Source organism: Diabrotica virgifera, chromosome 3, assembly GCF_917563875.1.
Source record: "Diabrotica virgifera virgifera chromosome 3, PGI_DIABVI_V3a".
In the NCBI taxonomy this organism is placed as follows: domain Eukaryota; kingdom Metazoa; phylum Arthropoda; class Insecta; order Coleoptera; family Chrysomelidae; genus Diabrotica; species Diabrotica virgifera.
Window position 1 is genome coordinate 206,804,351 of NC_065445.1, and position 25,237 is coordinate 206,829,587.

Sequence of the window (25,237 nt, forward strand, 5' to 3'; positions counted from 1 at the left end):
GTAAAGTTTAATGTCGTTGGAAAAAAAAAGTTAAGTTTTTGTATTTGTCCCATGCCAACTCAAAATTTCTCCTAAATCAAAGAAGAAAAAGAACATTGTGTATTGATAGACAGTTGCCCCCTTAGACAAGGAAAGAGAGGTTGCAGCGTGAAATTTTTTTATCTTGTCATGTTTGTCCCACACCAACCAAAATTTCTAGTTAACTAAAGAAGAAGAAGAAAAAGATGAAGAAGAAGAAGAAACAAATTGTACAATGTACTAACTCCAAATTGTAAGTGAATAAGGGATTTTTCCCTTGTTCCGAGACGATGAGCTGGCCAAATACCCAAGTAGGTGGAGGCCAATAAACTGAAGAAGAAGAAGAAGAAGAACAAACCGACAATGTGACGTAGAAGTTACCCTGTATTACTACAGCCAACTCATTGTAATGTAAGATTTTTTAAAAAAATTTCAGCAGTAATAACAAACATCAACAAAGTTGTGGTTATAAATACATTTACCGTAATTATGTAAGATGAAAAGTTTAAAATGATTTTATAATGACAGTTAAGGCAAATAGAGACTTAGCCAGAATGTGTGCAACCATCTATACATAATAAAAATGAAGTTGAATTAATTAGCGGATAATGGATCCATTTATGTTAAAGAACATCTGGGACCAAATAATTAAGTGGAAATTTTTTTCGCTAAGATATTTTATTTAAATAAATAGGTTGATGATTGTGGTTCGTATTCAAATTTGAATAAAAAATTATAAGTCTAACTGTTATCAAACGGGGGTTGTTAGTTTAATTGTACTAATTGGCAGAGTACATTAGAGAGTCTGTAGTATGTGGAAGTCTGATATCAAAGTAGTGTTGAAATTAAGATAAGTAGTATAAGTCTCAGGAGAAGACTGATATGATATAATGATATATGTAGGTTGATTGGTTATAGATAGAGTTGTGTGACCTTCAATTATCATTTCTTAAATTAATGGAAATGTGTGAAATATATTTTTGAAGTAGACATTAGTTTATAAACAAAAACGTAGTATCTAATCAAATTATTTTTGATTGTGGGAGGGAAATGAATAATCTTACTGAATATTGAAATTGAAAGTTAAAACAGAATATTAATTGAACTAATAACTTGGGCAAAAGTACGAGGTAATTTTATGTATCGTAGACATCTAGGACTAAACAAATTTTAAATTAGGGATTTTTTTACCAAGTTATTGAGTTGTATTGAAAAGGTTTAAAATTGGATGGATGTGTGAAGGTGTTCTGGAATAAACCTAGCATTATTGGTAAAAAATAATAGTTAATGGATAATTTATGGTTTGATATTAGAATTGTTTACTGTAATGTGGTATGATAAGAAAGACTGGGTGCCCCAGAAACCAGACGCCACACTCTAAAAGTAAGAGAGTGGAAGTATTAAGATATGAAAAAAAGATATTTTTTTCTGAAGTTTGGTTGGACCTAGGATGAAAACTTGAATCCAATGATGATACGTTGTGAAAATGGGGATAAGAAATCAAATAGTGTCGGAGTTGCGACTGACCGATTTAAAAAAAAATGTGGAAAAGAAAGTTAAGTAGATTAATTTAGAAGACTAGTAAAAGATAAGGAATTATGTTATTAGGTCTAACCAAACTTCAGGAAAAAAAAACCTACATTTTTGTACTGTGTCTTTTTTACGTGTCTTATCATTTTCGAGTTGCATGGATGCGCTCTATAATCTGATTTTATTTTTCAAAAACCATTCATTTTAAGGGCAGAGGCGCAAAATGTCGTCTGCCAAACTGTTCACTGTGTTTTAAATGTAAGTATTAATTTTTTTCAAATCCTGGGAAAACAAATAAATATTTTTGAAAACTTTAAAAGAAGAATGAAACATTATTACTGATGGCCGAAAGTCCCTGAAAACTTCTAGAATGTTTATTTGAATAAGTTAAATGGGTGAAAATACAAGATAAAATTTAGTAAGGTATATTTAATTGCAAATATTTTCATTCAAAAGGAACTTTTTACTTATTCTAAGGGACTTTCGTCCTTGGTCATAACATAATCTTTCATTCTGCATTTAAATTTTTCAAAAATACTTATTAGTTTTTTCAGGATTCAAAAAAAATGAATACATTTAAAACACATTGAAAATTTTGACAGGCCACATTTTGCGTCTTTCCCCTTAATGCAGTTGCGTTTTTTAACGTAATATCCGACTGGTATATTATTTGACAAATAATGACATGATTTCGAAGTCAGCGAAGTATGATATAATGCCCTAGGGTGTTATTTTGAAAAATAACGCCCTAGGGAATTAAATTTAAATAACTATAGTTAAATACTGTCAAGTTGGCAAATAATAACCTAAGTAATACTATGGTTACCACAGTTACGTTTCGAGTATTGCTGGTATTATTTGAAAATTAATTAATTCAAAATTCATTCAAATTTTTTGCATATAAAGAATAATTTAGTCGGATATTAAACGTTGAAGGCACCACGGGTATTATAGATAATAACGCTTTCGGTCAACGTATATACACGCCAACGTATATAACGCTTTCGCTCTTGCCAAAGGCCCTCGGTATATACACTATTGACCTCAAGCGTTATTATCCTTATAATACCCTCGGTACCTTAATAACTATAACCTACATATCTACTACTCATAACAACATTGTTTAAATTTTGCTTTTTTTATGCAGTTTTTGACAATGTTTTCAAACATGTATCACATTGTTATACTCAATATGGTTACCTACATGCAGCTTGCTGAGTTTTTTGATAAATTAAAAAAATTTTAAAAATGGATATGTTATTTACCACATTTAAAATGGATTAATAAGGTTATTTTTTTAAATATTAATATCTTATATTATTCAAACGACAAAAGTATATGAGATTACCTATATACAATCGTTATTTGTGAGATGAGACCTATCCATTTGTGTTCAAAAATATTAACTTTGCAGTTAAGGGTTAAATACTATTTTCATGATCCGGTTCAAAGTAGTTCGTAATTTTGAGTGATACGAGAAATTTGATAAGATGTTAGAACACTTATTTTTAAGCACATGTAGGAGTAGGAGGTATATTAAATTATTACCATTATTGCTCAGAAAGTAAACGAACCGGAGTTGAAGACATTGTCGAATGAACTACAAGGCAAAAATGCGCTTGGCATGTTGCAAGAATGAAAAGAGATTGGTTGACAAAAAATTGCTTAAGTGGGGACTGCGGACAGACAAGCGAAGCTGGGGAAGGCCCAATTACATGATAAACCGACGACCTCAATAGAATTGTGACCAATTGAATAGCAGGGGAATAAATAGATGGGAATTTCTAAATGAGGTCTGTGCAATGGATATGATAAACCATATGGCTATATGGCTAGATAGTTAGCTGAGTCTAAAAGAATAAAATTGTTGTACGTGAAAGCGAGTAGTAACAATTGCTGTAAGATCAGTGGTAACGGCGTAATGACCTTTGATCCTCCCTAATAAACATTTAAGTAATGTTAAAGGCGATAGGATCATTAATATTTAGATTTTTTTCTTATTTGTCTTTAATTAATGTCAACAGATCTCTTTTTTCCCATTCTTCCCAAAACTCCATTTGACAAGTAATCAATTCAAGATATTCTAAGGCTGTTTAGACACCTCTACCCCATACCACGCGATAGAGTAAACGTAGCATTTGATAAATATCTCTGACCCTTGTATTTATTCTGGGGCTTTTTGCTTTGGGCTTTTACCATTCACATTCTTGTTATTATTTCCAGGTCCCGGTGTGTTGATTTTCAACTAAAATAATCGTCAACTTTTCTGATTAGTTTTTGAGTAATGTTTGGAGGTTTCGGGTGCCGTATGCTAACACCACTGTGTCGTCAGGGTGACTCATAGTGGATAGGGGTCTAAAATTTATTTTTGTACTTTTTTTATGATTATTTATTATAGTGCTGTTTGATAGATGTAGTCTAAGCATCGTTAAGTAAAATAGGCGATAAGACACATCCTTGTCTTACTCCACGTTTAATAAGTGTTTCGGTTATTAGGCTACTTTCTAGTATTACTAATGCAACTTGGTGCATATATACGTAAAACAGATTCTGAACCTCGTTTTTCTCTAGTCCTTTCACTCAGAGTGTTTGATACAGTCAAAATCAATTGCGAAATCTATGAAGCAAACACATGCATCCTATTTTGACCTTTGTATTTTTGCAGGGTGACTGATATACTGAACAACTAGTCATTGATCCCAAGACCTGGGTAAAACCAAAATCTTCTGTAGCTATAATTTTAGGGTTTGGTTCGTTAGACCTATCAGTTAAAATTTTTCAATAATCAGGTGGAATGAGTGGGTATACACTTTTTTGGACAGTTATGAAAATCAATTTTAGCCAAGCTTTCGGTAGTTTTGTTGTTTCATATATTTTGTTGAAATGCTTCACTAAAATCTAGTATCTATCTTATAGATTTAATTTCGCTTGTGGCAATTGTTCTACCTTCGATCTTTCATTATGCAGCCCAACTATTATTACCTAGATTCATACTTTGTACATGTACACCTATTGTATTTTTCGTTAACTTGCTAATGAACTTCGTGGTAAATACGGTTATTTTCTAAATAATAAAAGACAAATTCTAATATATGGAGCAAAAACATGGTCACTTACATAGAAGGACAAAGGTTTCCAACTAAACATCCTAAGAGTATATGGAGGAATAAAAGAGCAACGTTCACAAGAGGAACGAAAGACCACAGGTGAAAAGAAAAGAAGACAAAAAAATTACTTGAGTGAAGACTACGGGTTGCTGAGCAAAGCCCTAGAAAATCCCAATGCGATGGACCAGCGACCACAAAATAATTGAGACCGATTGGATAACAAAGATGCAGAACAGAAATAGGTGGAAATATTTCAAGAATGCCAATGTTCAACATTGATAAATCATGGCTAGGTGATAATGATGAACCATGTCGCTATTGTGGAGATTTAAAGATGTCTGAAGAAATATCCTTAACATGTATTTGGGAATAATAATACAATTAAACCTCTGTTACCGGCCACTTGTACTAATGGTCAGTTTCAAAATTCCCTAAACCAATTATATGTAGAAAAATTGGAAAAAATGCTTTGTAAATGGTATACACTTTTTTTATTAAAAAACCCTTTTAGACTCTAAAAAGCCTAAAAAGGGCTACATGAAAATAAACGTTTTCGATTTTATAAAAAATCATCATCAGTGTTAGACCTAAAATAAATATAACTGTTTTAATGAATGTAAAGTCGATATTTGAATTTTGACTGAGGTTAAAGCAAGTTGGTTATACTTACAGATTCGATGCTAGCTGATCCACCAAAGAAATATTCGGGTAAAAACCTATAATATGGATTCATTAAAGGTGCATACTTAAATAACACACCTTAGGATAAATACATGGCAACAAGGAAAATGCCCGTAGGTAAGATATTGAATTTCCCAATACGTGGGATGCAAATTGAGTTGTTTACATTCCAATGACTTAATAGCAACTTAATGTAAATTGAGTGGTGTTTCTGAAAGGTGTCAAAAACAATCCGACAATGTGACGTAGAAGTTACCCTGTATTACTACAGCCAACTAATTATTGTAATATAGGATTTTTGAAAAAAATTTCAAACAGTAATATCAAACATCAACAAAGTTATGGTTATAATTACATTTACCTGAATTATGTAAGATGTAGAGCATAAAATTATTTTATAATGAGAGTTAAGGCAAATACAGAATAAGCCAGAATGTGTGCAACCATCTCATCATCATTCTCTTTGCCTTATCACTATGCGGGGTCGGCTTCCCTAATTGCATTTGTTCACACAATTCTATCTTGGGTCATATCAATGTTAATCCCCTTTACCAACATGTCCTGCCTTATCGTCTCCCCCCAGGTCTTCTTTGGTCTTCCTCTCCTACTCCTTCCAGGAATCTGCACTTCAGCTATTCTTCGTATTGGGTGATTAATGTCTTGACGTTGAACATGACCAAACCATCTTAAACTATGCTCTCTCATTTTGGCATCAATTGGTGCCACACCTAGACTTCCCCTAATACACTCATTTCTAATTTTATCCTTCTTTGTCACTCCACTCATATATCTAAGCATTCTCATTTCCGCCACATGCATTCGTTGTTCCTCTTTCTTTTTCACTTCCCAACATTCAGTTCCGTGCATCATAGCCGGTCTTGTGACTGTTTTATAGAATTTTCCCTTCAGCTTCATTGGAATTTTTCTGTCACACAACACACCACTCGCTTCTTTCCACTTCATCCATCCAGCCCTAATTCTACTGCATGCATCTCCATCTATTTCTCCATTACTCTGTAATACCGATCTTAGGTATTTAAAACTATTACTTTTAACAAATATTTCACCATCCAAAGGTACCATTTTATTTGTAGTAACTCCATCTTTAAATGAACATTCCAAATACTCTGTTTTTGTTCTAATAAGTTTTAAACCTTTTTCCTCCAGAGCTTTTCTCCACTCTTCCAGTATTTGTTCCAAATCTCTTTCACTATTTCCTATTAACACTACATCATCAGCATACATTAGACACCATGGAATACTACCCTGTAGTTTCGCTGTGATCTGGTCCAAAACTAATGAGAATAAATAAGGACTAAGCACCGAGCCTTGGTGCGATCTTACTTTCACCTGAAATTTATCAGTATCTCCCACACCTGTACTAACACTAGTTGTTACTCCCTCATACATATCTCTCACAATCTTTACATATTCGCCAGGGACTCCTTTCTTATTGAGTGCCCACCACAGAACCTCTCGAGGAAATCTATCATATGCTTTCTCAAGATCAGTGAATACCATATGAGCGTTGGTCTCTTTATTCCTGTATTTTTCCATCAATTGCCTTACAATGAAAATTGCATCTGTTGTTGATCTGCCCTGCATAAAGCCAAATTGATTATCGGATATTTCGGTTTCTTTACGTATCTGTCTATCAATTACTCTCTCCCATATTTTCATGGAGTGGCTAAGTAGTTTTATAGACCTGTAGTTTGTGCATTGTTGTATGTCTCCCTTGTTTTTGTAGACAGGTACTAATATACTGCTTCTTCATTCGTCTGGCATTTGTCCAACTTTCATAATTCTATTAAATAGACCTGCTAGCCAACTTGTTCCTGTCTCTCCCAATGCTCTCCATACTTCCCCAGGAATATTATCTGGTCCGACTGCTTTTCCTTTCTTTATTTTTTGAAGCGCTTGAGCCACTTCCTCGTTTGTTATTCTGGTAACCGTTGCTGTTACTGTCTCCGTTAACTTCACAGGCTGTCTGTCAAATTCTTCATTTAAGAGACTGTCAAAATAATTTCTCCTTTTCTCTTTTTTAACATCCTTTTCGTGAATTAGTATTTTATTATTTTCATCTCGGATACATCTAATCTGATTAAAATCTCTTGCTTTTTTGCTCTCTGTTTGGCTATTTTATATATCTTTGCTTCGCCTTCCCTGGTATCAAGTTGATTGTATAGGTTTGAATACGCTTCTGCTTTAGCTTTTGCTACTGCTACATTCGCTTACTTTTTGGCGACCATATAGTTTTGAAGATCTATGTCCGATCTGGTTTCTTGCCACTTTTTATATAATTTTCCTTTCTCTTTTATTTTTCCTTGTACTTCATTTGACCACCACCAAGTCTCTTTATCCTCAAACTTCTTTCCTGACGTTTTCCCAATTATTTCAATAGCCGTCTCTCTAATAATATTGGCCATGTTTCTCCAAATTGTGTTAGGGATTCCTTTCATCTTCCAACATATTTTTCTACTATTCTTTCCCTGAATAGACCAACCATCTATACCTAATAACCATCTATACCTAATAAAAATGAAGTTGAATTAATTAGCGAATAGTGAATCCATTTACGTTAAAGAACATATGGGAGCAAATAATTAAGTGGAAAATTTTTTTTGCTAAAATGATTTATTTATATGAATAGGTTGATGATTGTGGTTCGTATTCAAAATTGAATAAGAAATTATAAGTCTCTGTGTTGATAAAAGGTTAATTTACTACGAATTAAAAAGGGGGGTTGTTGGTGTAATTGTACTAATTGGCAGAGTAAATTAGAGAGTCGGTAGAATGTGGAAGTCTGATATCAAGGAGATATCAAATATGATATCGTAGATATTTAGGATTTTTTAAATTAGGGATTTTTTTACCAAGTTATTGACTTGTATTCAAAAGGTTTAAAATTGGATAGATGTATGAGGTGTTTTGGAATAAAAATAGCATTATTGGTAAAAAATAAGAGTTAATGAATAATTTATGGTTTGATATCAGAATTGTTTACTGTAATGTGGTATGATAAGATAGGCTGGGTGCCTCAAAAACCAGACATCACACTCTTAGGGTAAAAGAGTGGAAGTATGAAAAATCTTTTAAATTTTAAAATCTTTTAAAGATATGAAAAATCTTTTCCCGAAGTTTGGTTGGACCTAGGACGAAAACTTGAATTAAATGTTGATATGCTGTGCAAATGGGGGTAAGAAATTAAATAGTGTCAGAGTTGTGACTGGCCGATTTAACAAAAACTGTGGAAAAGGCATTTAAGTAGATTACTTTGGAAGACTAGTAGAAGATAAGGAAACTTCAGAAAAAAAATTATTTTATATCTTAATACTTTCACTCTCTTACCCTTAGATTGTGGGGTCTGGTTTATGGGGCACCCAGCCTTTCTTATCATACCACATTACAATAAACAATTCTGATATCAAACCATAAATTATTCATTAACTATTATTTTTTACCAATAATAGCTTTATTCCAAAACACCTTCATACTTTCATACATCCATCCAATTTTAAACATTTTCAATACAACTCAATAATTTGGTAAAAAAAATCCCTAATTAAATAATATTTTAGTCCTAGATGTCTACCATACATAAAAGGACCTCGTACTTTTGCCCAAGTTATTAGTTCACTTAATATTCTATGTTAACTTTCAATTGCAACACTCAGTAAGATTATTCATTTCCCTCCCACAATCAAAAATAATTTGATTAGATACATCGTGTCTGTTTTTAAACTAATGTCCACTTCAAAAATATATTTCAAACATTTTCATCAATTTAAGAAAAGATAACTGAAGGTCACACAACTCTAGCTATAGCCAATCAAGCTACATAGCATTATATTATCATATCAGTCTTCTCCTGAGACTTATACTACTTATCTTAATTTCAACACTACTTTGATATCAGATTTCCACAAACTACAGACTCTCTAATTTACTCTGCCAGTTAGTACAATTAAACCAACAACCCCCCTTTTTAATTCGTAGTAAATTAAACTTTCATCAACACAGATAGACTTATAATTTTTTATTAAATTTTGAATACGAACCACAATCATCAACCTATTCATATAAATAAAACATCTTAGCAAAAAAAAATTTCCACTTAATTATTTGGTCCCAGATATTCTTTAACATATAAATGAATCCATTATTCGCTAATTAATTCAACTTCATTTTTGTTATGTATAGATGGTTGCACACATTCTGGCTAAGTCTCTATTTGCCTTAACTGTCATTATAAAATCATTTTATACTTTACATCTTACATAATTAAGGTAAATGTAATTATGACCGCAAATGTGTTAATGTTTGTTATTACTGTTGAAATTTTTTTAAACATTCTTTTATTTCAATTAGTTGGCTGTAGTAATACAGGGTAACTTCTACGTCACATTGTCGGTTTGTTTTTGACACCTTTTAGAAACATCACTCAATTTCCATTTAGTTGCCATTAAGTCATTGGAATGTAAACAACTCAATTTGCATCCCACGTGTTGGAAAATTCAATACCTTACCTAAGGGCATTAGGCTTGTTGCAATGTATCCATCCTAAGGCATTTTATTTAAATATGCACCTTTAATGCAGCCTTATTATATTCAAAGGGTTTTTACCCGAATATTTCTTTGGTGGCTCAGCGGGCATCCAATCTGTAAGTATAACCAACTTGCTTTAACCTTAGTCAAAATTTAAATATCAACATTACATTCGACATTAAAACGGTTGTACTTACTTTTAGGTCTAACACTGATGATGATTTTTTATAAAATCGAATACGTTTTGGTATGATATAGCCCCTTTTAGGCTTTTTAATGTCTAAAAGGGTTTTTTAATAAAAACAAAAAAAAATCATACCTTTTACAAAGGATTTTTTCCAATTTTTCTACATATAATTGGTTTTGGGAATTTTGAAATGTGGCCGTAAGTACAGGTGGCCGGTAACACAGATTATACTGTATTATCCTTCCCAAATACATGTTAAGAATATTTCTTCAGACATCTTTAAATCTCCACAAGAGCGACATGGTTCATCATCATCACTCAGCCCTGATTTATCATTGTTGAACATTGGCATTCTTGAAATATTTCCACCTATTTCTGTTCTGCATCTTTGTTATCTAATCGGTCACAATTATTTTGTGGTCGCTGGTCTATCGCATTTGGATTTTACAGGGCTTTGCTCATCAGCCCGTGGTCTCCACTTAAGTAATTTCTTTGTCTTCTTTTCTTTTCACCTGTCGTCTTTCGTTCCTCTTTTTGAACGTTGCTCTTTTATTCCCCCATATACTCTTAGGATGTTTAGTTGGAAACCTCTGTCCTTCTATGTAAGTGACCACGTTTTTGCTCCATATATTAGCATTTGTCTTTTATTATTTATAAAATAACCATAATAACTACGAAGTTCATTAGCCAGTTAACGAAAAATACAATAGGTGTACATGTACAAAGTATGAATCTAGGTAATAATAGTTGGGCTACATAATGAAGGATCGAAGGTAGAACAACTGCCACAAGCTAAATTAAATCTATAAGATATTAGATTTTAGTAGAGAATTTCAACAAAATATATGAAACAATAAAAGAACCGAAAGGTTGGCTAAAATTGATTTTCATAACTGTGCCAAAAAAATGTATACCCACTCATTCTACTTGATTATTGAAAAATTCTAACTGATAGGTCTAACGAACCAAACCCTAGAATTATATCTATAGAAGATTTTGGTTTTACCCAGGTCTTGGGATCAGTGACTTGTTGTTTAGTAAACTGCGCGCCATAGAAAAACGGGCACCCTAAAAAATGGGTAATTTTTGATGTCACGTATCTCCTAAACCTGTTGTCCGATTTAAGTGATTTTTTGAACATGTTATAGCCTTATACTTTGTCAATATCCCTGTAACAATATTTTTGCTAAGCAGGTGAATTTTCATTGTATACCGGGTGTACGAATCAAACTGTGTTCTTCTCAACACCCTGTGGAATATTCTAGCATTTATAAAATACTCGAATTAAATCCCAACTATAGCCTCAGGTTTTCCTAAAATTCTCTTTTTTTGAATCATTTGCTTAGGTTGTATAATACAAAACTTAGGTACTTTAACAAATAGACATGTTCTTCATCAGTAAAGGGTGTTTCTAAATAAGTGCGACAAACTTTAAGGGGTAATTCGGCATGAAAAAATAATCACCTTTTGCTCTATAAACATATGTCCGCAAATGCTTGGTTTCCGAAATATGGGATGTTAAAATTTTTATTACAAACTGACGATTTATTTATTGCATTAAAACCGGTTGAGATATGCAAAATAAATATGGTAGGTTTTAAGAGATAGTTAGTGCGCATGTTCTGACATGCAACTAAAAATTTTATATTCACCATTGGCGCGCATACGGGTAATATGACTGATCATATTACCCGTGTGCACGCCAATGGTGAATATAATATTTCTTAATGGTATGTCAAAAAATGTGCAATAACGACTTCTTAAAACTCTCCAAATTTCATTTGCATATCTCCACCTGTTTTAAAGGAATAAATAAATCATCAGTTTATAAGAAAAAATTTAACATCTCGTATCACGGAAACGAAGCACATGCGGACATACGATTAAAAAACAGACTGTCATTATTTTTTCATGCCGAATTACTCCTTAAAGTTTGTCGTACTTCTTTAGAAACACCCTGTACTGATAAAGAGCATGCTTAGTTTTTAAAGTACATAACTTTTGTATTATCCAACATAAGCGAATGAATAAAAAAACAGAATGTTAAGAAAACCTGAGGCTATAATTGGGTTTTAATTTCAGTATTTTATAAAAGCTAGACTATTCCACAGGGTGTTGTGAATTTTGAGAGAAAACACAGTTTGATTTGTACACCCGGTATACAATGAAAATTTACCTGTTTAGCAAAAATATGATTACAGAGATATTGACAAAGAATAAGGCTATAACATGTTCAAAAAATCACTTAAATCGCACAACAGATTTAAGAGATACACGACATCAAAAATGACCCATTTTTTAGGGTGTCCGTTTTCTATGACGCGCAGTGTATATCAGTCACCCTGCAAAAACACAAAGGTCAGAGAAAGAAAGCATGTGTTTGCTTCATAGATTTCGCAATTGAATTTGACTGTATCAAACACTATGAGTGAAAGGACTAGAGAAAAACGAGGTTCATAATCTGTTTTACATATATATGCACCAAGTTGCATTAGTAAGACTAGAAAGTAGGCTAATAACCGAAATACTTATTAATCGTGGAGTAAGACAAGGATGTGTCTTATCGCCTATTTTATTTAACGATGCTTAGACTACATCTAACAAACAGCACATAATAAATAATAATAAAAAAGTACAAAAATAAATTTTAGACCCCTATCCACTATGAGACATTGACGACACAGTGGTGTTAGCATACGGCACTTGAAACCTCTAAACATTACTCAAAAACTGATCAGAAAAGTTGACGATCATTTTATTTGAAAATCAACACACCCAATCCTGGAAATAAGAACAAGAATAGGAATGGTAAAAACAACTTTCCTTTATATAATGAGCTAGCTGAGCAGCCGAAGCCCCAGAATAAACACAAGGATCAGAGATATCAAATGCTACGTTTACTCTATCGCGTGGTATGGGGCAGAGTTACCCAAGCAGCCTTAGAATATCTTGAGTTGATTACTTGTCGAATGAAGTTTTGGGAAGAATGGGAAAAAGGGATCTGTTGATATTAATTAAATACAAATAAGAAAAAAATCTAAATATCAATGAACCTATCGCCTTTAACATTACTTAAGTTTTTATCAGAGGGATCAAAGGTCATTACGCCGTTACCACTGATCTTACAGCAATTGTTAGTACTCGCTTTCAAGTACAACAATTTTATTCTTTTATTTGTTTTTATTTGTATAATTGTTAACACTAAACATTTTGATAACATTTTAAACACCCGTTTGTATTTTTGCCAGAACGATTTGAATAATGGAAGTCACAATAATGACTATGAATAATAATTTCCGTGATGTTTGTTGTTAGACTAGATAATCTTTTGACTATATATTTGCGTAACTTTTTGGGTCTCTTATTTGTCATACTTATCATTTTTCAAAATACATCCAAAATATTTTGTTTATCTAAATAAAAAATTGAACAATATTAGACATCAATTATTAAAACAAGGATCTATTACAATTTTGTAAGAAGGAATTATTAGCGTTTCAAATACGTGATAGAAACATTTCTTTAGACGTCTTTACACCTGGAAATCTTCGCAAGTCTCAGCTAATTATCTAGCCATATAGCCATATGATTTATCATATCCATTGCACTTACCTCATTTAGATAGTCCCATCTATTTATTCCCCTGCTATTGAATTGGTCACAATTCTTTTAAGGTCATCGGTTTATCGTGTAATGGGGCCTTCCCCAGCTTCGCTTGTCTGTCCGCAGTCCCCATTTAAGCAATTTTTTGTCAACCAATCTTTTTTGATTCTTGCAACATGCCAAGCGCATTTTTGCCTTGTAATTCATTCCATAATGTCTTCAAATCCGATTCGTTTACTTTTTGAGCAATAATGGTAATAATTTAATATACCTCCTACATGTGCTTAAAAATAAGTGTTCTAACATTTTATAAAATTTCTCGTATCACTCAAAATTACGAACTAGTTTGAACCGGGTCATGAAAATAGTGTTTAACCCTTAACTGCAAAGGTCATATTTTTGAACACAAAGGGATAAGTCTCATCTGACAAATAACGATTGTATATAGTCTCATATATTTTTGTCGTTTGAATAATATAAAATATTAATATTTAAAAAAAATAAACTTATTAATCCATTTTTTCTACAACCGTGTTAAAAATGCAATTTTTAGCACTCCATTCGACCGTTAAAAATGCTACTTTAAGGCACTAGTGCTTTAAAAATTGTATGGCACTGTAGTTCGTATTGACCGTATAGGCAATTTTGATGTAATGTCAAAAAAATATAAAAATGGAATGTCAGTCAAGTTCAAGTAAAAGTTTTTGTAGATATTGTCCCGTAATTACGTTTGTAGAAAAAATATTGTATGATATGCGTGTTAAAAAGTACATTTTTAAGGCACTCATGTGAATTGCAGAACTCGCTTCGCTCTTTCTGCAAACTTTCACATACGTGCCTTAAACGCGTACTTTTAACACTTATATCATAATAGTTATTTATGATATTTTGAAAAAATAATAAGTGAAAATGAAAAAATCTTTTTTCATTTATGTTAATATCTATTGAATTAATAAATAGTTGAGTAAGTTTAAAATTAATTTAAATTTTTGAAAACGTTACCTGGTTGAGTTGCATTGAATGGTTTCTTTGTGATGATATTTTTTTTTTGTTTTAAAGTCGACAAATAACACATAATAACAGATTCTAGAACGAACACATAGGAGATGGACATAACTGGAGTTTGGAAATTTTGATGAGGAAAGCAAACTGAGCACTACATCTTATTTATTTACGATTTTCAGAATAGGAAAAATTCCTCTAATTAAGTTTTTATGGAGGTTCCAATGTCACTGAGAGTGAGGTTAAGTCAATGTCAAAATCTGCTTCTGTTAGGATGTAGTAACAGTTGCGTGCTTTGTCATTTTACAATAAAATAGATTGTGAAAAATATTATTAATGGATATCGGCTGGATCTAATACAATGTTGTGCAATACTATTGTAGAATTCAGTTTAAATTTACATTAACGAAAATTACTTATGGCTATAAAAGAAATTACAGGTAATTAACAATAATAAGTATTTGGATGTCTAGAGTAGTGGGGGGTATCCAAATGAGGAAAAAATTCAGGATGTAATATTTTGGTTTAAATACTAATAAATAATAAACTAAAAGGGAAGTTCCCTAGGTTGGCTGTATACCATATAGTTAAAAAACTCTAACAAGAAATAAAACCACTTCTATGTAAATTGGTATATTTATTAAAACTTAAAAAATCCCAATGGATTGAATAAAATATGTCCAATTCAGAACGTTTTCAGACCTATCGGTCCATCGTCAGTGAATGTGCATACTTGCTAAATAGTCCCAGAACCAAACAATGGTTGAATTTAAAATTCAATTTACATTATTTAAAAATAATATTAAACAGGCTAAACGCCGATGTTAAAGGATATAGCCTATGGGAACATGGTGAAACCCTACCAAAACCTCAATCAACCATCTTAGGCCAACTTTGACTATAAAGTGAAGTTACTTTATAGTCAAAGTTGGCCTAAGATGGTTGATTGAGGTTTTGGTAGGGTTTCACCATGTTCCCATAGGCTGTATCCTTTAACATCGGCGTTTAGCCTGTTTAATATTATTTTTAAATAATGTAAATTGAATTTTAAATTCAACCATTGTTTGGTTCTGGGGCTATTTAGCAAGTATGCACATTCACTGATTATGGACCGATAGGTCTGAAAACGTTCTGAATTGGACATATTTTATTCAATCCATTGGGATTTTTTAACTTTTAATAAATATACCAATTTACATAGAAGTGGTTTTACTTCTTGTTAGAGTTTTTTAATAAATAATACTTATCTTACTACTGAGAAAGACAAATCCAAAGACACAAAAATTATAATAAATATATTTACTAATAACACTAATATATTTTTTCACACCTTTTTTGCTCTGACACTCTGACATATTTATATAACTTGAAAGATTTAGCAGCTAACGAACGCCATACTGTCTGTAGTCTGTGTGCCGTGTGCGCATGGGCGCAGAATAATGAAAATTTACTCCCAATCGCGCCTAAAGAAGTATAACTTCAAAAATATTCATAAGTTTTTGCTTACAAATTAGGTTGTCTAGCCACTTCCGTGGTAATTTTGAACAAATCTGTTCCACCCCGAAAATGGGTGGGAACCACTCCCAAGATAAAGCGCACATCGCCTTAGGGAAGACTTTGAATTAGGAGATCAGTAGAGGCTAATTCCCAAAATTTCATTAAATTCCATGCAGTTGGATAGAATTCGGAGGTAATATCTTCTTTTTGCTCTCATCGACTGGCATAGAGTACTTTTTATACTCACTTTACATTTACATTTTTGAACAAATGATAAGAATTTCATTACAAGAAGATAAAAGCTTCGGTCACATTTCTTTACGTGTTGCCTATTTATGCAATATTTGCAACAAAAAACTGTACGTGATAGGAAAGAAGTCTTATATTAAGCGATTTGAATTCAGCGCAAAAAATACTCTGGACGGTGTGAAGGTGTGAAGAACACTTTTGTTGTTAAGGTGTGTACTGACTGGAGTACTAGAGCATTTCCTTTCGAACGAGCCGAGCGCGCACAAATAAGTAAATGCCCAGGTTATTCGAAGGGTTCGCCGCGTTCTCATGTTCTGTTTATTTTATTTCAGTGTTAGTCTGACCATGGTAGAGAATATAGAGTACGCCCGTACTCAGTGAGCATAAGCGTACAAATATTCGTTTTTGATTTTTCCATGGTGAGCGACACTCCTACGAAAATGATCGGCTCGTTTGGTTCGGCTGAATTATGCTAGCGAACACGTACTGGCTCGAGCAATTTCTTAAGGCGCATTTAAATCAAAGCAAACACGAACGAACGAACGAATTCGTTCGTTAACTTTATTGTATTTTTATAGCGAATCGAACACGACCGAACGAATTCGTTCGCATTCGCACATGTTCCAACCGATGTCGATAAGTTAGCGAATCATCAAAGGAAATCGTCGTTCAATGTGGACAGTGGATAGACGGTAGCGAACGAATTCGTTTAGAAGTACTGGTTTAATTTATTTAAAAACATTAGTTTGAGACGGTTGTTTATTGTGTAATCGTGAAAACATAATTTTGCAATATGGAATGGACCAATGAAACGATACTTCAATTTATAGAGTTATATAGACAACAGAAAAACGGATGCTTGTTCTAACATTTCTTTAGGAATGGTTGTGATGTCTCTGAACAAAAAAAAATGAATTAGCTTTTGGCAACATTTAGACTAGAAAGACAAAAAGAGGGTTAAAAGTGGTTTGCTTTTAAAAGCCCAAAGTTTTTAATGGATAAATTTCAACCGAGAAATACCATGAGTTAAGCAAATCAAATTTATTGCTAAAAATAATTAAAAGCAAATTTATTTTTATACACCAATCTTACAATTTATTATTTGCATATTATATAGTCATAATACCAAGATTAAGCAACTTTTTCGAGGAAGAATTTTGAGAAAGCTGTTTTTTAATATATTATTCTCTATGCTCCATCAAACAGCGTATAATACCTGCTACCTGGCTGCTGATACATATTGCGTTCATTAGTTCGAAGTACATTACGGGTACCTACCTAAATATATTGAATTCAAAATTATTTTAAGAAGATAATTTTTTTTGTCATTACTTTTGTCATTGTTATAAATTAATATGAATACATATATTTTGTCAGTAATTTATATGCTAAAAGTGTTATGTTTGACCTGTGCTCTTGTGCGGAATGGAAGCATGGACGTTAAAGGCCAGTTCCATTAACAAATTTGAATTGTTTGAAATGTGGTGCCTACGTCGAATGCTTAGAATAACATGGACGGACAAAATCAGAAATGATTAAATACTAAGAAGAGCTGGTTTACAGGATAGGGAACTTTTTGATTATGTTAAAAGTAAGAAGACTGAATACTTGGGGCACATATTACGAGGGAAACGATACACTTTTCGGCAATTGATACTCGAAGGAAAGATATAGGGTAAGAGGGGTCTGGGAAAAAGATGTCATGACTGCGTAATCGCCACCGCCAGTGGAAAAGAATCCACGGCCATGAAATGCTTTGCAATGCTGCTAAAAACAGTAATATTTTAATGTTGTTCTGAAGCTATTTCCTTGTGACATTTTTATAATCAACTATTTATAATGGGAAATAAGCCACAATTTTACCAAAAAAAAAGACAACGAAACACGATTTGGGCTTCGAAACGTTAGTAAAATCTTTTTTTAGTAAAATTGTGGCTTATTTCCCATTATAAATAGTTGATTAGTAATATTTTATAAACAAGACAACGTACGGTGGACGCCTACACAGAAATCCACGGCATCTTAAAAAGAAGAAGGAATATATTATGAATTTTTTTTTTAATTTTATTCTGGCCTTGGTTCAGAACCTTTAGCCACGTAACTACATATAAAATTATTATTCGTTCATAAGTATAAAATTGTCCAGTATACACTTAAAAATAAAAAATAAAAAAAATAAAGCTTACAAATAACAATGCCTACGTACTGTGTTAATAAATACAACTATATTAATTTTTTTTTCACTACGCTAAGAACTAAAAACATACATAGGTTACAAAATAAAGTAAATATCTCATTCTTACATTACATACCTAATACAAAAGAAATACCTATTCATTCAAACGATTAGTTTATATTCACACTTTTAATTAAATTTTTTGAAGAAATGTCATAATTAGTTTAAAAATTATGAATTATACTTTATTTATTATGAATTTATATACTTTATTTATTTATACTTTATTTATTTATTAATTATTATGAATTTATACTTGCTACATATTTTTGGAGGTTTTATTTATCTCAAACTTTAGTTGATAATGCCAGATTTAAATAAAATATTAATAAATAAAACTTATCATCAATATTTTCAACAAAATAATAAAAAATACCTGGATAAATTATTTTTGAGCCTGGAAATAATTTTTATTTTATTTTAATTGTTAAAATCAATTTTTTTAAATTAAATAATTATAGAATAGAGACAGGACAAAATGAAATTATTGAAGTCCTATCAAAATTTATACTTATATTAATTTATGAATATGACCACAGCCACCTTTACTTTACAAGCCATGAAGAGAAAAAGGTAACGTCGCAATTGATGACGTCGGTAGTCTGACTTTCGGACTACCGCTTTCGAAACTACGATTTTAAAGTACAAATTCAAGTAAAATTTATAGTAATTTTTGAGTCGAACAGAAAAATATATTAATTAGAAGCTTTTACAAAATCAAATTAAAAGTAATTCCTTGTAAGTAACGTCTAATATACAAAAAAAACAAACAATAACAAGAATATGTGTAAAATACTTTATTTTGTGATGTGAACTTGTCAGATTGAGCTCATTGGTACCTCGGGCGTATAACACTGGATATTTTATACATCCATGTTATAAATCACATCTTCTTCATATGTTCCTATGACGGATCAATTATAAAGGGTTTATACCCAAATATTTTTACTTTGGTGGTTAGCATGTAGATTCTAAGATTACACTGATGATGATCGGTCAACCGATCGAAAACTAGTTATGTCTTTGATGTAGCCCTATATAGGGATTTTAACAAATATACCTTTTATAAAGGATTTTATGATTTTATTTTAAATAAATAATACCTTATTTTAAATTATATACAAAATATCGCTAGAAATAACTATAAAAACAATTGCTCACAATGTTTGATGTGCATTTTTAGGGTTTAGAGTAGATAACTTTCTTTTTTGTTATTGCCTTTATCGTTATTTTTCTTTTTATACTTTTTTGAAGATTCATTACTTTGATGGCTGCTATTTTTGTATAATTATTTAAAACAATATTACACATAATTTTTATAGGAGCAGAACAAACTTTGAAAGCATTTTCCCCACATTCACATTAAATTCAAAATTTAAGTGAAATCCTTCATGCTGTTGTAAACTATTCATTACCAAATATCAAATAACATCAGATGACAATACTTGTTTTGTAAACATAATTTTTTAAGATTGGGATTGTTAATAATAAATTCAAAATGTTGAACAAAGGTGATAATAAATAAATTTTACTGAATCCGTTGCTAAGCACAAACCATTCCTTTGCAAATAATCATAGCAATCTGCTCCAGTTGTCTCTCCTTTACTGCAAAAAACAAGCTGTTTGAACTAGAATCATCTTAATAACCTAACTTTTAAAGCTCTTTATAATTTGTAGCACGAAACATTGTAAACGTTTTCAGTCTCTCTGTAAATATGGTAAATATTGTGTCCAAAAAATGAGAACTGACAGACTTAACCGGTCTACCATTAGATGTTGCTAAGTTCCAACTTCATGGCTTATTAAGTAAAGGTGGCTATGATATGACATATTTTTTCCTTTACAGAACACACATTGAATTTTATAAGCTATTATTGTATTAAAATTTGCCCAACAAGAAACACGACAATAAACTTAAACACAATGTGTGACTGGCCCTTCTTAAGCTGGGTACTCACTTGAGCACGAATACGCATGAGGCAAGCTCAGGCCGCACGGAATGCCTCGAGTCGGGAAAAATGTATGAGGACACGGATCCCGCATTAGGCTTGCCGCAGCAGTGATCAATTTATTCGTCCTGAGGTAGCGAATATGTCAAACGAACAATTATTATTATAATAATAGCTAGGGTTACGAGGATTCCCGAATATTTCCATATTTTTGTATTTGTCAATAAGTTCTAAACACAACTCTTGGTTCCATTCCATTTTTTATAGGTAGATTTATAAATTTATCTTAAATTTTTAAGTGTGTAACTTTCCAAATGAATGAATATTTCAAGATAAGAAATAAAATTCAACAAAATCCAAATCTTTTAACACCCTTTTGTATTATTATATTATATAGCTACATTCATTGCTTGCACGGTCTGTTTAAAAATGTGAATCAAAACGCAACCGCATGTTTAAAAATACTTAAAAACCGTCCACACTGAGGCACGAATCCCTTTGATGGACCGACAACAAATGGATCGCTCCGAGGCGTGCGGCGAACGATTTGGGCATATTTGCCGCGCCTCGGATGACGTCCTCACTTACTGCCTCGTACGGCCTCGGCTTGCCTCATACGCGTTCGTGCTCAAGTGAGTACCCAGCTTTAAATACATATGAGGGCAATATGCACTCCCGACCATCAACGAATGCGAACGTTCGCTTCAATGTAAATGGTCCTACTTTGTAGAGAACGAATGACCAAGCGAACACCTACGAATTCGTTCCTTCGTTCGTTCGTTCGTGTTCGCTTTGATTTAAATGCGCCTTTAGAGGGCACTGTGCTCGTTCGGTTCATGCGGATAAAAATGCTTAAGGTATTACGCACCTTTAGACATAAAAATATTTGCAGCACTACACACCAGAAAAGGCGCTAATGGAAAAGTCACACAGTACTTGACCAGCAGCTACCTGCGCCAAACTAATCAAGAGAATTTTGAGTTATCAATAAAAGCTGTTTATTTTGGAATTGTTTTTTATAGTATCTTAAATTTTATAAAATATTTACTTGTATCAAAACTACATTTCAGTTGCGGAAGCGGAAACTTCAAATAAATTGTCAATTATAATTATTTATGATTTATTTAAAAAAGAACTAAGAGTTAAAAATAAAAACACAAGCATATTGTTAAACCGAAATGGAAATTATAGGTTTAATAAGAAACATTTTATAAATAAACTATATTAGTTGTTTTAAACTTTGAATGTTATTCTTTTGATTTCCTTATTTGTTGATTTTTGACGTAATTAATATTTATTTACTAAAAATATTTTCTTCGGACAAATTATATATAAACAATTCAATGTTTATGACTTGTGTGAATAATAAAATCTGGCGATCTAGCAATTGACACTGCAAAGTCCTATTTATATATATGTATAAAATAAAAAAACTAAGGTAAAACTTCTTCTTTTCCTTATTTTTTTTATAGATACGACTCTGTCCGTTTTTTTTAAATCTGCCTCCACTAAGTTGTAGTTCCATCGATGTCGTGGTCTTCCAACTGTTCGCCATCCTACAGAGGAATCGTCTCTCGCTATACTTACTACTTTATTTATTGACTTTCGGCTTTTGTGGACATTCCATTCTACTCTTCTGTTTTGTATCCTGTTGTTAATTTTCTCCACCATGCATCTCCGTCGTACGTATATATATAAGTACTCCTAGCTCTCTACCATCGATTTTTCAAAGGGTTTTCATCTCCGCTGTTCTTGGCTGTTTCGAGCAATATTTTTGTCCGCTCTGTGTCTGGTCGTATTTGTGCCGCATATGTCAGTATTGGTCTGATGACTGTTTTGTAAATGCTGCCTTTCATTTATTTTCCGATACCATTATTTCTTCATATTGTATCATTCAGGCAACCTGCGGCTCTGTTTACTGGATTAATTTGATCTTCCACTTCTGTTTCGAGTTTTCCATAGCTAGATAATATGATGCCTGTACAGTTAAACTCCATCATACGATCAATTATCTGACCTTCCAACTCTTATTTACATCTTATTTGATTTGCTGTTATAACCATGCATTTGGTCTTTTTGGGGAAATTAACATGTTCAATTTTCTGGCGGTTATAATAAATTTGTGCAACATATTATAATGTTGTAAACCACATTCACTTTGTGAAATTGTATTAAAAGTATGATACAATTGATAAAAAAAGGCTTAACCCAGACATTCAAAGTGAAAGTTTTCCTCCAACACCAAATTGTTCTATATGGTCCACCTAATGTTCAGTAAAAAGTTACACCATTTTGAGCGTCGGTTTTCGGGGGGAGGTGGAGGAGGTGGGGGAGAAGTCGGTAAATTAGTAGTTTTTTAAGTGTTTCGTCAATATTTCTAAAACTATGCGGTTTAACGTAAATAATGTTCTATACAAAAATGTTCTGCATTAAATTATAAATAAAAAAGGTAGTATGCATAATCCTTCTAAAATGAACGGTTCCAAAGTTACGGAGGAAGTATAGTATAATTGGTCGGAAGAAAGGCATAGGCTTCATCCCAAATAAAAGTTTTCCTCCAAAACCAAATTGTTATATCTGGTCCATATACTGTTGAGTAAAAATTTACACCATTTTGAGCGTCGGTTTTGGGGTTTGGGGGAGGGGAGAAGTCGATAAATTAGTAGTTTTTTAGGTTTTTCGTCAATATTTTTAACGTAAGCGGTTTAGCGTGAATAATATTCTATTCAAAAATGTTCTACATTACATTTGAAACAAAAAAGGTCTAATGCATAATTCTTCTGAAATCAACGGTTCCGGAATTACGGAGGACATAAAGTGACGGTTTCGCATATTTTTTACATTTTTTGGGAAAATTATAATATTACTGAGGAACCTAATTTTTTTAATAGGATTGTGTTTTCACTAGTAATACCACTAGAGGTCAAATTATTTCCGGAAATTTTTTTGAGATCATGAATATTTTGAAAATTTCCCGAGTCGCAGACGAGGGAAATTTTCTAAAAATATTCATGATCAAAAAAAAATTTCCGGATATTAATTTGACTTCGCGTGGTATTCGGTAAGAAAATTCCACACCAAATTTGCATTTGAAAATCCAAAGCTGCCTGAACAGATTAATAGCGCGCCATAGCTTTGTCAGCAATTATTTAGGCTTTCAAATTCGTAATTTCTACTCATTGTAGTTGCATGGGAATACCATTTCAAGATAGAAAATAGTATATTCTTCAATTTTACTTAAGTTTTGAGTAACTACAAGTGATAGAAAATGAATCAAAACTAAATTATGTAAAAAAATAAAAACCAGTCTGTCAAAAATGTTCTGTTATTGTAAACGTCAAAAAATTTCCACTATAATTCGCTGTTGGGTACCCCACGAGCAAAAAATTTCCGATAAAATACCTCCGTTTTCATGGTGATCTGTCAAAATAAAGTATTTTGATTGGTTCAAAATTACAGGTGTGGAATTTTCTAAATATAATTTGCTATTTTAATGGATGGTAGCATGTTACTGATAAGCCCTTGAAGGAACGTCAACCTCTCGCTCTTCAAGAGGCATCTAGAGTCATATAAATCTCTGGTACGAAAAACACCACTCTGAACTAATGTCGTATGAATAGCTTTCTAACAGAAAAATCTTCGTTTCAAATTTAATGTAGAACATTTTTGTATAGAATATTGTTCACGTTAAAGCGCTTAGGTTTTGAAATATTGACGAATAACGTAAAAAACCAATAATTTACCGACTTCTTCCTTCCTTCCCCCCCCCCCCCCAAACCCGACGCACAAAATGGTGTAACTTTTTTTGAACAACATGTGGACCATATAGAACAATTTGGTGTTGGAGGAAAACTTTTATTTTGGATGACGGGGTTAGGCCTTTTTTTGGACCAATTATACTAAGTATACTACCTCCGTAACTTTGGATTCGTTAGATTTAGAAGGATGATTCATAGGATCTTTTTTATTTAAAATTTAACGTAGAACAATTTTGTATAGAACATTGTTTACTTTAAACCGCATAGTTTTAGAAGTATTGATGATAAACTTAAAAAAACTACTAATTTGCTGACTTCACCCCCACCTGCCCCCCAAACCCGTCACTCAAAATGGTGTAACTTTGGCTGAACAATATGTGGACCATATAGAACCATTTGGTGTTGAAGGATAACTTTCACTTTGGATATTCAAGTTTGGATCTAGTTATACTATACTATTAGTATTGCGTCATTTCCATAGCAGATTATTTTAAGTTGTTTTTCTTTCATTTTTTACAATTTTTTAGTTCTTATTTTTGTTATTAGGTCATTCACGATCGGGTTGTTCAATAAAGGACTCAGAGAATCCCCTGTCTTATCTAATTTCCAGCATCAACTGAATCAGTTAATTTATCTTCTACTTTATTTTTATTGTGTCGTTCTGGTAGATCTGTCTATCGTTTTAATTATTCCTAGAGGTAACTCTCTTGAGAATATTGCCTGAGGTGATTGCGGGGTGGATCAGGATCGAGTAGCTTTGCGGTTACAACAGCCGGCCCTAAGCCCGGATAAAATGTGGATGGCGATTGTCAAGGTTAGCAACCTACCAATCGTAAAAGCGAGTAGGTACATACTGCTCAAAGAAACAAGGTGAA

At 32.3% G+C, this 25,237-nt stretch overlaps 1 protein-coding gene across 1 annotated transcript in view; it reads right to left on the reverse strand.

Moving 5' to 3' along the window:
• Positions 1 to 1,314: 1,314 nt before the first annotated feature.
• The window catches only part of LOC126882680 (unconventional myosin-X-like), a 29,363-nt gene continuing 5,440 nt past the window's right edge, over positions 1,315 to 25,237 (reverse strand). The window contains exon 2 of the mRNA XM_050647655.1: positions 1,315 to 1,395. Coding sequence (XP_050503612.1) covers positions 1,315 to 1,395 — 81 coding nt within the window. The remainder of the gene's footprint in view (positions 1,396 to 25,237) is intronic.